Here is a 13,992-nt window from a genome sequence, read left to right on the forward strand (position 1 = left end):
AGATAATTGTGCATAAATGCCATTAGCGTTTTCTGTCAGAAATAAGATGCTCGCAATATGTTCAAATGTTGATTATTTTAGAGTACATTAAGTTTGTGTCCCTCTTTTTAAGAATGCTACTTTTAAGAAGACCGATTTATATTAATGTACCAAATTATGTATTTTTTTGAAATTTCTGTTTTAAGTGCTTTCCCATCACATACATTTCAAATGGGTATTTATTAAAGATTTTTGCAGAAAAAGCTTTTAAAGACAGCTCTCTATAAGTTTAGAATATATAGTATTAAAGATGCTATTATGATATGAGATAAACATGTTCCAAAATAAAGGCACTTAGACAATGCTGGACTGAAAACAAAGGAGAGGGCTCTTGAATACATTTTCTACAAAAATGTAAGTCCCTTATAAAATAACTTATCTATGCTTTATTTTAAAATTGTGTATAGTGATCTAATAGTGTCCAGGCCCATTCAAGAAAAATGTACAAATTGATATCACTTGCAGAAAAAATCCAACTTTGCACAGCTTTGAAACTCCTTAGCTCCCCTGCACCACACCAGTCACAACTTTATCACAACCTTCCTTTGTTAATCTCAATTAGCAGAAAGGGCATCTCTCTCACTATGCCCGTTACACCTATTATCAGGTGATGTTATTTATTTCCTTTTTTCTCTCTCATCTACCATACTCCTCTAGGGCAATATGCAACCTTATAAACATTCAAATATTAAACGCATGAATGAAAATATTTAAAACAGACTAAAACTTCTCTATGTAAAAAGCAGCCAGAAAATCCACCACTAGTGTTAAAGATCGAAGATCAACTTAGTTTTAGCCATACAACAGAAAGCCAGAAAGGATAGATCCAACCTGGCTCCTTGGGAGGGAATTCCATGGTGTGCAGCTATAGACAAAGCCCTGTCACATCTACCCACCAACCTGGCCTTCCTAGGTTTGACAGGAGGGGAACAAAGGCTGTCATTATGCCCACTCAGGTTCCAGTGAGGTTAAGTAGTAGCCCTTTGGAACTGACAAATATTGCAGCCATGTTAAATGAAGCAATCAGCATGGTTAGGATCGTTAGGAGAATGTTAACTGCCTGACCAGTAACTACACAAAGCAAAGCACCAAAACAGGGCAGTAACTGGTCCATAAAGCAGTTTTCTACTCTGGCAGACTCTTTTTGCAGAATCTTACCAGCTCTATCTGGTGAGAGACCAGGTGCAAGGCTTCAGTTTGGCCTTCTGTGAGTATACTCTTTATGGTATCTTGGTGGGCTTAGGATATATAGTTGCATAAACTTTGGTATTTAGAGGATAACAAATATTCCATTTTATCTGATTTGGTAATTGAGCAGGTAAATTGCTGCTCTGTGAAGCAATAAAGTATATGTTAAACCCTTGTCAGCTTTCTCTATTTTGTCCCCAGCATGAGTGCTACTGGCTACAGATCCACAAGGTGTAATCTTATCTGAATATATGTGTGTGTGCATGCATGTATGTACCTGTGAGTATATCTCAGGATTGGAAGCAAAAAAGAAATCTCTGAACTTAGTTTGCTTACATCTCCTACAAAAGATGTTTGTTTCCTTGACATGCTTTCTTCTGGTTCTGAATATTCATTCACCAAAGCTGAAGAAGTCAGTGTATCCGAGGTCTTAACTACATCTGAGGTCTCGACTACACCTTCTCCAGAGTGCACAAGGCCCTTTGTGCAATGGGGGCAAAAAAATACAACACTGCTTGATTGAAATAATGTGGAGCACTGGGTACATTTTACAGACTTTTTTCCTGACTGAGATCAACCATCTGTTTTGTCCTGTAGATCCTGCTGTGCAAATTAAATAAAAGAACAATGACTGGCACCTCTGTGTCCACTGTTGAGCGAGACAAAACAGAAAGCCGAGAAAAGGAATTGAAAGGTCACAGTTAGTGGACTGATGGTATATAATGTGCCATAACTGGCAATCATTATCAAGCACCAACAGTGTACTAATATAGGCTTCTTGTGTATACGCAACAATACATTTATAGAAGTCGAAGTAAAAAAAAATACAGTTGCTAAAAATTTATTTCTCACAAAGCAATTAGCACAATTGGAGAACTCTGGGACTGTTTCCACATGTGAATGATATAAAAAACCAAAATGCACTTGCTTGCAAAATAACCTCGTTTATAATCTAACCCTCATTTAAAACAGTATTGCATAGAAATAAGATACAGCTGACATGGAGTACTTTGTCCTTGTTTTCTTTTTTTTAAAGTTATAAGTCAAAATAGCAAAGACGCTGATCTACTAGTGCTCTCGGTCATTTTACTCTCTATCCTTTGTAACATCTAACATAAACATTGCATGATATGATGTCATCATGGCACACATCACTGGTAGGGGAAGGGTGTGCAATGTAATATCTTATTGTAGTTTAGAAAGAACAGAGAACAAAAAGAAGCGGACTAGAAGCAGCTTCTCATCTTTTATAACATCCAGTTTGACCTTAGCAGCATTTTTAATTTTCTGGGCTTGCACACACATTTGCTAGGCAAGGAGCATAGAATTCTTCTGTATTACTTATTGCTTTATTCCATAAACAATCTGAATTTCATATAGCTCTAGCAAACCAAACTTCCAACAAGGAGTCATATACACAATCTGGTTAGTAAAACCTGTTTAAATTCTTAAGAGGGAACTGTGCATATAGAATTTGGCTGAAATATCACATGTACTTTCAATTTTATATTTATTTTTTAATATTTTGAATAACTAATAATGTAAACACATGTATTGAGAAAACATAACCAACAATTATATATTGAAGATTAAGATTATGGGTGAGTCCACAGAACAAGCCAAATGTATATATCCAATTAATTAATGGAAGAAGGTAGCACATACATGAATCATTTAAGACTAAAAGAAAATTAATCACTTTGGCTTGACCATGCCCTAAAAGTTCCTCCCTAAAACTCTCCTGTGACACTTAAGCAAATTACGACTCAAAATTACAACTAAAAAAAGATCTAGCATTAATGCCTTCAAGGAAAAGAGGAGGATTTGCAGGTTCACTGTCAAGATATTGTTGGGAGGAAAACAAATAAGATATCCCAAAAGGATGAAAAGGGGGGGGGGGGCACCAAACAGATTTAGCAAAGTGCTGTGTACATAAACAGTATATAATACTATAAAGACAAGAAACATAAGAAAATACAACATGACTACAACCTACAATGACACAGTATACAACACTAGACTGATAAAAGCTACACAACAGGTGAAACTTTAGTTTCTAGTAAATTATCCTTCTGCCACACAGGAAATTTCATGATTGAGCTTAAAACCACACTAACATTCAAATCCATTTAAGGGCCAGATTTGCAACCAAAAAAAAAGATAAACTTTATCTTATGGAAGGATTGACTCAGGTGTCTAATCCTGAGATTTCATATACAGCCTCATCACATGAGGCAAATTACCAGTAAGCGTCCTAGGATGCTTTTGGATATCTCCACCACTGTCAGACCCCTGGGAGCAGAGCACCAAGAACCATACACGGAGGCCAATCTCTATCTAATATCTTTATTAAGGAAATATATAAAAGCAATAAAAACAAGTGAAGAATATAGTTCAGAAGCAGACCTTTCAAATGAGGTCAAATATAGTCCAAAAATGTATTGTCCAATAAATGATATTAGAGTTCTTTATCCAATACCGAAACACACACTATTGCCAAGCAATAGTGTGGGGAAATGTCAGAGTCTTAAGAGTCCAAGGTAGCTTGACAACAAGGCTGGAACAAGGCTGGATATAACTTGGTTCTTTAACAAGGTCCGTGACTAGGTACAAGGCAACCAGTGATTCCTGGAACAAGGTCCGTGGTTAAAAGCAAAGCGAGGCAAAATCTTTTTTTTTTAATCTTTTATTTATTCATTTTCCATACACCTTACATTGTTAAAATAGCAAAAAGAAAAAGAGAGAAAAAGAAACAAAAAGAAAAAAAAATTATAGAGAAAAACCCGTTGCCTTCCGGTCCTTTTACATGGCATACCCTCATCCTCTACTCCAATCAGCATTGCTGCAGCCTCCTTCTTCGCTTTTTAGTTTTACATTCATTTATAACTGTATGTTACATTCAGCTCATAATTTCTTCCTTCATATATTCACTCAACTGCGACCAGTTTGTCTCTCTGCCTGTAGTACTATCTTGTTTAAGTGCTTGAGTCAATAGGTCCATATTTTTGATATCCAAAAGTTTCAAAGTCCAATCTTCTTTTGACGGTATTTCTTTTGTTTTCCATACTCTTGCCAGGCATATCCTGGCTGCTGTCACCATATATATGAAGAGTTTTTCCGTATTACAATCCCATCTAAAGTCTAGTATCCCTAGTAGAAAATATTCTGGTTTTACCTCAAATTTCTTTTGAATTATTTTTTCCATTTCTTTATGTATTGTCTGCCAGTAATTTTTAACTTTTTTACACTTCCACCACATATGCATCCAATCCCCAATATGCTTCTCGCATTTCCAACATTTACCGTCCCCTTTTCCTTTGTTAATTTTAGCAAGTTTGCCTGGAGTGAGATACCACCTGTAAAAAATCTTGTACCAATTCTCCTTAATTTCTACGGCATATGTATATTTTAGGTTTTTGTTCCATATTCTTTCCCATTCTGACATGCTAATTGTATGGCCTACCTCTCTAGCCCACTTCGTCATTACCTCCTTGATCTGCACTTCTTCCGTGTCCCACATTAGTAGTTGTTGATATAATATTTTTATTATTTTCCTATCTGCTTTTAACATTCTATCCCATCCAGTCTCTCTCCTTTCGAATCCTATTTTATTGTCTTCATTAAAGCTTCCTTTTATTTGCCAAAAGTTTAACCATGTTATTGATGGCTCTAACTGCTTTAATTCTTCATAGCTTTTCAGACTTAGCCCTTGGTTCCCTGTATTCAGTAATTGACCATACGTTAGCCATCTTCTCCTTGGTAATTCCCTCTTGTGTCCGTGGTTAAAAGCAAAGTGAGGCAAAATCTTGAATGCTTGATCCGGGAGGCAAGGAACTGGGGTTACGAAGTCCACACACGATCTTACTCCTGAAGCTGCTCTGTTGACTCCGCCAAGATTCTCCCGCGTCAAGCACCTATATTGGGGTCTCGTTTTCCCGCCAACAATCTCTTTCCCTAGAGAACGAGAAGCGAAACCCAACTCTATCCAGATGCAAGACTCCTTAGAATTTCCCAAGGGAAGCAGGCCTAATCAGCCTGTTGTTTGGCAGCAATCCGTAAACTCCTGCGATTTTGTTCTCTGACTCCTCTGTCTCTAGAGTAAGATTCCCTTCTGGGGAACGGAGGCGAGGAATGCCCAAGGTCTGTTTTACTGAATTCTTGGGGACAAACATCAACATCCGGCAGGTGAAAGGCCTCCGGCTCTTGTTGAACCGGCGAAAGAAAGAAACGGGGATGAAAACCGTAGTTTGCAAAAAACGGGGCTTCCTTAGTTGAATTCTGAACACTGTTGTTGTATGCAAACTCTGACAGAGGTAATAGGGAAGCCCAATTGTCCTGTTGGTAGTTTACATAACAGCGAAGATATTGTTCCAAAGTGGCATTGGTGCGCTCAGTTTGTCCATCTGTTTGGGGATGGTGAGCTGAGGATAAACGAGAGTCTATGCCCAATAGTTTTTGAAGGGCTTTCCAAAAACGAGAGGTGAATTGAGATCCACGGTCAGTGACCAAACTCTTGGGCAATCCATGTAGTCAGAATACATGCTGAAGAAATAAGTCTGTGGTCTCTTTGGCCGTGGGAAGGCCATCGCAGGGGATGAAATGGGCCATCTTGGTGAAAAGGTCCACCACTACTAGAATCGTGGTGAATCCAAGGGAGGATGGTAGATCAGTGATAAAATCCGCGGAAATTATCTCCCATGGGCGAGAAGGAGTGGGAAGGGGATGCAGTAGCCCTGACGGCTTCTCCCTTCGCGTCTTGGAACGCTGGCATACAGGGCAGGTGTTGACATAATTCTCCACATCCTTGCAAATCTTGGGCCACCAGAAATCTCGCAGGATCAAGTGCATGGTTTTGAATAGCCCAAAATGTCCGACCGGCTTGCTGTCATGGCACAAACGAAGTGCTTTTTCTCTGCCGGGGCCTGGAGGGATGTAAACATGGTTCCTGTAGCATAATAGATCGTTCTTGAGTGAGAAAGGGAAACGTAGTCCTTGGCGAATCTGTTCTTGGGCCCAGGCATCTGTCTGTTGACTGGCCCTAATCTCTTGAGTGAGAAGGGACTCTGTGGTTAGGGATTTTGGGTTAGGAGGAGCTGGCTCAATTGAAGTGGATTTGGTGTTTCCCACTGTGAGCGTGGCAAAGTTCTCGGGTTGCAGCAATCGAGATTCTGAGGTGTCTCTGCGCCCTGCTGCATACTCTGGTTTCCGTGATAGGGCATCTGCTTGCTTGGTCTGAGCAGGAGTCACATAATGGATCCAGAAGTCAAAACGTTCAAAGAACAAAGCCCAGCGTTGTTGCCTTTGGTTTAGCTTTCGTGCGGTCCTTAGGTGCTCCAAATTCTGATGGTCAGTATGAACTTCAATGGGGAATTTGGCCCCTTCTAACCAATGTCTCCACTTTTCAAAGGCTACCTTTATGGCTAGGAGCTCCTTTTCCCAAATGGTATAGTTTCTTTCTGGGGCTGTTAGTTGGCGTGAGTAATAGGCACAAGGATGGAGATGTTCTCCCACTGGTTGCATCAGTACAGCCCCTATTGCCACATCGGAGGCGTCAGCCTGCACAACAAAAGGGGTTTTAGGATCAGGGTGCTGTAGAATTGGCTGGGTCGTGAATAATTGCTTTAGCTGTTGGAACCCTTTTTCAGCTTGTTCTGTCCAGCGGAAAGGCTGTTTTCCTCGGATGCAGCTGGTGATTGGGTCAGACCAGCGAGCGAAATCTGGGATGAATTTGTGGTAGTAGTTTGCAAACCCCAAGAAGTGCTGTACTTCCTTTTTGTTAGTTGGCGCCCGCCATTCCAGCATGGCCGAAACCTTTGCCGGGTCCATGGATAGTCCTAGTGGCGAGACGCGGTATCCCAGGAAGTCTACCTCTTGCAAATCAAAGGCACATTTCTCTAACTTGGCATATAGTCCATGATCCCGCAATCGTTGTAGCACCATTCTGACGTGCAGGTCGTGTTCCGTTTGTGATTTCGATAACACCAAAAAGTCATCTAAGTATATGATCAAGAACCAATCTAGGTAGTCTTGGAAAATATCGCTGACAAAATGCTGGTATGTTGCGGGGGCTCCAGATAATCCGAAATTCATGACTAGGGATTCGTATAATCCGAATTTGGTCTGGAAGGCGGTTTTCCATTCGTCCCCTTCTCTTATGCGAACCAGATTGTAAGCCCCGCGAAGATCCAGTTTGGTGTAAACCTTGGCCCCTCGGAGTCGGTCCAATAGGTCCGAGATCAGCGGCAATGGGTAGCGGTTCCGCTTCGTGATGTTGTTCAGTGCCCGATAGTCCACAACCAAGTGTAGGTCCCCTGACTTCTTTTTCACAAACATCACTGGGGAAGCGGCTGGGGATTGAGAGGGTCTGATGAACCCCTTGCGGAGGTTTGTCTCTATAAACTTCCTGAGAGCTTCTTGCTCTGGTTCAGTCAGGGAGTAGAGGTGTCCTCGCAGAATTGGGGCCCCCTCCACCAGATCAATGGCACAGTCATAGGGTCGATGTGGGGGTAGTTTCTCGGCTTCTTTTTCATTGAAAACATCCCAAAAGTCCAAATATTTCTTGGGCAAGGTGATGATGGGTTCTGTGTCTGTGGCATGGCAGACCTTGGCTACTAGACAATGATTTTGGCAATACCTTGAGGCGAACTGCAGTTCTCTGTTGGACCAGGAGATGTTTGGGTCCTGGAGTGTCAGCCACGGGATACCCAAGATCACGGGGAAATGAGGAACCTCGGTAGCGAAGAAGGAGATTTCTTCCATGTGTTCCCTTATCCACATTCTGGTGGGCTCGGTCCATTGGCTTACTGGACCTGTCTTCAGGGGTCGGCCGTCTATGGCTTGCACCACCCGGGCATTCTTGAAATCATGATATTGTAGTCCCAGGGAGTTAGCATAGTCTCTATCGATGAAATTGTTTGTTGCCCCTGAGTCTATCATGGCATGGATCATGACGGGTCCCTTTTTTACTGACCACAGTGTGACCACCAGGAGAAATAGAACCCCCGTTTGCGGCTCTTGAGTGGAGTTTTTGACCGGGTTGGCGAGCCCCTCTACACCTGGTCGCTGGCTTCCCCTACCGGCTTTGTTCCAGCTGCCTCGGCAGCCTCCGCTTCCGTGGAGGACGCCGCCGCCAGACGGGCGGGGGGCTTCTTCTTGGCTGGGCACTCCCTGGCGAAGTGGCCCCCATTCCCACAGTACCAGCACAGATTCAAGCGTTGGCGGTGGGCCTTTTCTGCAACATACATCCTGGGGCACACATTGCCCAGTTGCATTGGCTCCTCCTCGCTTCCCATGGGGTTAGTGGCTGGCTGTGGGGGTCTCCATACCGGACGAGGCTGGACACTGGCAGAAGAGGGGGGTTTTACTCCGGCTTCCACTCTGGCCTCGGAGCCACTGTTTCTTGTTGGCAAGCAGGACTTCAGCCCGTAAACAATGGGCGATGAGTCTTTCAAGAGTCCCAGGGGGATCCACCTTAGAGATTTCTTCCTGCATCTCAAGATTGAGGCCCTCGCGAAATTGTCCTCTGAGAGCTATGTCGTTCCAGCCGGTGTTTTGAGCCAACACCCGGAACTCAGCGATGTACCGGGACAGCGGTCTGTCCCCCTGGAAGAGGCGTCGGAGTTTGTGGCCGGCCGCCTCTTCATCATCCTCGATTCTCCAGGTGTTTCGAAGATGGACCAGGAATTGCTGTGCGGTGTTTAAGTGCGTGGAACCCACATCGTACAGCACCGTCGCCCATGTGGCCGCAGGTCCATCTAGGAGACTGTAAATCCACGCCACCTTGACATCTTCTTGGGGAAACTCGGTGTGGCGGGCTTCCAGGTATGCCATGCATTGGCGACGGAAAACATGAACCTTGGAGGCTTCTCCGGAGAACTTGGTTGGTAGTGCTAGGGCAGGGAGTCGGGCCCCGCGCTCCTTCAAGCCCCGAATTTCTCCCTCTTGCTCTCGAAGTTTGTCCCGGATCCGGTTGAATTCATCCTGGGAAATGGTGTAACTGGGTGGTGGCTGGGTAGGGCCGCCCGCTCCGGCTCCTAGTGTAACAGACATAATGGCCTTAGGTTGCTTGGTGCTTTTGGGGCAGAGTCAAACTGTCAGACCCCTGGGAGCAGAGCACCAAGAACCATACACGGAGGCCAATCTCTATCTAATATCTTTATTAAGGAAATATATAAACGCAATAAAAACAAGTGAAGAATATAGTTCAGAAACAGACCTTTCAAATGAGGTCAAATATAGTCCAAAAATGTATTGTCCAATAAATGATATTAGAGTTCAAAGTTCTTTATCCAATACCGAAACACACACTATTGCCAAGCAATAGTGTGGGGAAATGTCAAAGTCTTAAGAGTCCAAGGTAGCTTGACAACAAGGCTGGAACAAGGCTGGATATAACTTGGTTCTTTAACAAGGTCCGTGACTAGGTACAAGGCAACCAGTGATTCATGGAACAAGGTCCGTGGTTAAAAGCAAAGCGAGGCAAAATCTTGAATGCTTGATCCGGGAGGCAAGGAACTGGGGTTACGAAGTCCACACACGATCTTACTCCTGAAGCTGCTCTGTTGACTCTGCCAAGATTCTCCCGCGTCAAGCACCTATATTGGGGTCTCGTTTTCCCGCCAACAATCTCTTTCCCTAGAGAACGAGAAGCGAAACCCAACTCTATCCAGATGCAAGACTCCTTAGAATTTCCCAAGGGAAGCAGGCCTAATCAGCCTGTTGTTTGGCAGCAATCCGTAAACTCCTGCGATTTTGTTCTCTGACTCCTCTGTCTCTAGAGTAAGATTCCCTTCTGGGGAACGGAGGCGAGGAATGCCCAAGGTCTGTTTTACTGAATTCTTGGGGACAAACATCAACATCCGGCAGGTGAAAGGACTCCGGCTCTGGTTGAACCGGCGAAAACCCCATGTTTTCGTCTTCATCTGCCACGATGGCACTAGGAGCAGGACTACAAGGCCCATGAGGCATCACAACCTCTCCAGATGCCATAACACAACGTATGGCGACTTCCAGTGTGGAGGAAGTGTCCCAAAAGCAGTGTAGGAGGCTTCCCTCAGAACACGGGAGGATTCCTGTGTTCTGTAGAAAACTATGGGGCCAAGCCACAGCAGCAATGCTTCCCCACATGAAAGATGAAATTGAAGCTACAAATGCAGATACTGCCACAGGCTACAAGATTTTATCAATAGTGTGGTTCTAAACCACACTATTCTAAACTGTAAAATCCCCTATATGTATTAAATTCCATTTACTAGAAATGGAAGTATTTATAGTTTCTTTCTGTTCACATTGCATACTGTTTCAATGACACTGTGCTGACAAATTTGTTTGGAGTTTTTTCTTTCAATTTTCTTTCTTTTCTTTTGATCCTTTTTGGGGTATCTCATTTGTTTAGATTCCTACCACATTTCATATTGGAGGGAAGATAAGCAACTCATTTAACATTGAAGCACAGTACAGCCCCCATATTACAGGAGATGTTTCCTGGATGTCCTGTGAATACAGGTAATAAAGAATGCTGTTTTCATGCACAGGGCAAAATTTGAGCATTCACTATTGTCCTGCCTTGTAAAAGGGAGAGTTGCTGAAGTGCTTCTGTTTCTTTGGCTGAGAGAGAGGGGCAGCTTCCTCCACTTCTCCCCAATAATATAGCTCTTACTGTGTGTGCACATTCACACAACAGCCTCGGGCTTTGTGTGTGGGGGGGTTATATGTGGTAAACCATCCCCTTACCCCTGAGGCCCGGGGCTCTTGTGTGAGCAATGGATATATGAAACTGCACATATGGGGATCTCATTTTATAACCTAGTTTGTGGACTTTAAAAAACTTTCTTCACAAACCAGGTAATACTTTAATATTAAATGTTCTGTTTGCTTTCCCAAAAGAGAAGAGAAGTAGTGTGGATAGAAATCCATGCTATTATTCTTTTTTTTCTTTCCTTTTTTTCCTTTTTTTTAGGAGGGGGGGTAGGGTCTGTTTCTCTGCTGGTCCTTTCATATGAACAGGTTTTTTAAGTTTATAAATTCAATAACACTTCAGTATTAAATCAAAGTAAACTAAAGAAGCTCATCTCAAATGAAAGGAGCAGAGGTTTTTAGGTAATCCTTTGAAAACAGAAACACATAAAATGTCTTACCTCATAAAGTGAGTGCCATGATGATATAGGTAAAATTGGCATGGAAGGAAGTAGGAGCAACACTGGATAGAGAAAAATCACTGCATTCCCAAACCACAGACTAGATTCAATCCTCCTACTGTTCATGAACTATCTAAAAAAAACAAAAGATATTTAAAACATATTTCTTGGGAAATAAATTCATATTGGCAACGGAGTCTGGTGGCTTCTGTCAGAGAGGCTTGAAAGTCTTAACTTTAAAGGAACTATCCACAGTAATAAGTATATTTGGGGGAGAAGATTTAGTACCTTGGGCAATGCCTTGAAAGTCTGGACTAAGACTTGGAGCAGAATCACGGCCCTACTGCATGGAAGACATCAACCATCAGGATGTGCATCAGTGAAGGATTTGGATAGAAATCTAAAGTGATAGCCTTTGATTTTTTTAATTGTTTAAATCATATGAATCAGATACAATTCCATCTCCTTTCAAAATCTTATTTATATTCTGTACTTGCTCCCTATAATCTACCTAGGCCAGAGGTCCCCAAACTAAGGCCCGGGGGCCACATGTGACCCATCAAAGCTATTTATCCGGCCCCCCCGGCAGCAGCTCCCTCCTCCTCCTCCGAGGAAAGTGTGTGTGGCATGAAGGAGGAGGGAAAGGAGCACATCTTTCTCACCTCCTCCCTTGCCTGATGTGCGCCTCCCAAAGCTTTGATTGTTTATAATGGTATTTAAATTATTATTTAATTAATTATTAATGATTAAGGGGGGCTTTGCTAATGCTTTCAGTGCACAAAGGCAGAAGGGGGTTGGACTAAATGGTCCAAAGGGTCTCTTCCAACCCTCTTTTTATTATTATTATTATTATTATTATTATTATTATTATTATTATTATTATTGACAGAAGAACACAGTATAACACAGCAAACAAGATATATATGCTGGATTTGTTTTCACAAAATCACAAGTCGAACACTTCCCAAGCATTTAAGACTGTGTGATTAAGATAGATAGATAGATAGATAGATAGATAGATAGATAGATAGATATAACTAACATTGAGGCTGGGTGGCCATCTGTCAGGAGTGCTTTGCTTGTGCTTTTGGTGCACAAAGGTAGAAGGAGGTTGGATTAAATGGCCCAAGGGGTCTCTTCCAACCCTCTTTATTATTTTTATTATGATTATGATTATTATTAACATTGAGACTGTATTTGTTCCCATTTTGTTTTTTTACTTCAAAATAAGATATGTGCAGTGTGCATGGGAATTTGTTCATAGCTTTTTTTAAAAAACTATAGTCTGGACCTCCAACGGTCTGAGGGACCTTGCAGATACCCATGATGCTCAAGGATTTTTCAAAGCCACAAAGATCATTTACGGGCCAAGAAACCATGGCATATAGCCCCTACGCTCATCAGATTGAACCAAAATTCTGAAGGACAAAACATCAATTGCACTACATTGGAAAGAGCACTACCAGAACCTGCTGAATCGCAGCTCCAATGTGGCCGAAGAGACCCTCTCACAAATCCCACAACAACAAGCCAGGGATGAGCTTGCAGCACTGCCTAGTTTGGAAGAAGTTAGCAATGCCATCAGCCAACAAAAAAAAAAAAGCCAGCGGACCTGATGGGATTCCTGCTGAAATCTTCAAAGCGGGTGGACCTGAGCTGATACAACAACTCCACCAGCTCATTGAAAAGGTGTGGATGACCGACCGAGAAAATCCCAGCAGACTTCAAGGATGCCACCATCATCAACCTTTTCAAGAAAGGGGATAGAACAGACTGTGGGAACTATCATGGTATCTCCCTTCTAACCTCCGCTGGGAAAATCCTCGCAAGAATCCTTGCAAACTGCCTTCTCCCTGTTTCAGAAGACACCCTCCCAGAATCCCAGAATGGCTTCCGTCCCTCCAGAGGAACAGTGGACATGATCTTCACTGCACGACAGCTCCAAGAAAAATGCAGGGAACAAAACCAACCTCTGTACATGGCATTCATTGACCTTGCAAAGACATTCGACACAGTGAATCGCAGCGCACTCTGGACCATCCTCCAAATGACATGATGGCAACAGTCTTGGACAGCAATGGCTCCCAAAGTGACCCATTTAAGGTAGAATCAGGTGTCAAGCAGGGATGTGATATTGCCCCTACCTTATTTTCCATTTTTATCGCTATGATACTTCACCTTGTTAATGGGAAGCTTCCCACCAGGGTGGAAATCATCTGTCGGACAGATGGCAAGCTATTTAACCTCAGCAGACTGAAAGCCAAAACCAAGGTCACCACAACATCTATTATAGAACTCCAATATGCCGATGACAACGTAGTCTGTGCGCATTCAGAAGAAGACCTACAAGCCACTCTATAAACACCTTTGCAGAAGCATACGAGAAGCCTGGCCTCTCACTGAACATCGAGAAAACCAAAGTGCTCTTCCAACAGGCACCAGCTAATCCCTCTGCAATGCCAGGAATACAGCTTAATGGTGTAACATTAGAAAATGTTGACCATTTCTGCTACCTTGGCAGCCACCACTCCACAAAAGTCAACATTGACACTGAAATACAACACCGCCTGAGCTCTGCGAATGCAGCATTTTTCCGTATGAAGCAGAGAGTGTTTGATGACCGGGACAT

General features: G+C 42.8%; 1 protein-coding gene across 7 annotated transcripts in view; it reads right to left on the minus strand.

Annotated features, from left to right (window-relative positions):
• stk33 (serine/threonine kinase 33) overlaps positions 1 to 13,992 on the minus strand; it is a 95,888-nt gene that overhangs the window by 44,487 nt on the left and 37,409 nt on the right. For 5 of the 7 annotated variants that reach the window (XR_010001938.1, XM_062967686.1, XM_062967688.1 and 2 more), the window contains exon 2: positions 11,364 to 11,496. The exons of 1 other annotated variant lie outside the window; for it this stretch is intronic. Coding sequence is in view for 5 of the 6 variants with exons in the window: in XM_062967686.1 (XP_062823756.1) it covers positions 11,364 to 11,489 (126 nt within the window). In the remaining variant the exon portion in view is untranslated. The remainder of the gene's footprint in view (positions 1 to 11,363; positions 11,497 to 13,992) is intronic. One more of the 7 variants, XM_062967689.1, reaches the window with a different exon arrangement.

The sequence above is a fragment of the Anolis carolinensis genome, chromosome 1 (genome assembly GCF_035594765.1).
Source record: "Anolis carolinensis isolate JA03-04 chromosome 1, rAnoCar3.1.pri, whole genome shotgun sequence".
Taxonomy (NCBI): domain Eukaryota; kingdom Metazoa; phylum Chordata; class Lepidosauria; order Squamata; family Dactyloidae; genus Anolis; species Anolis carolinensis.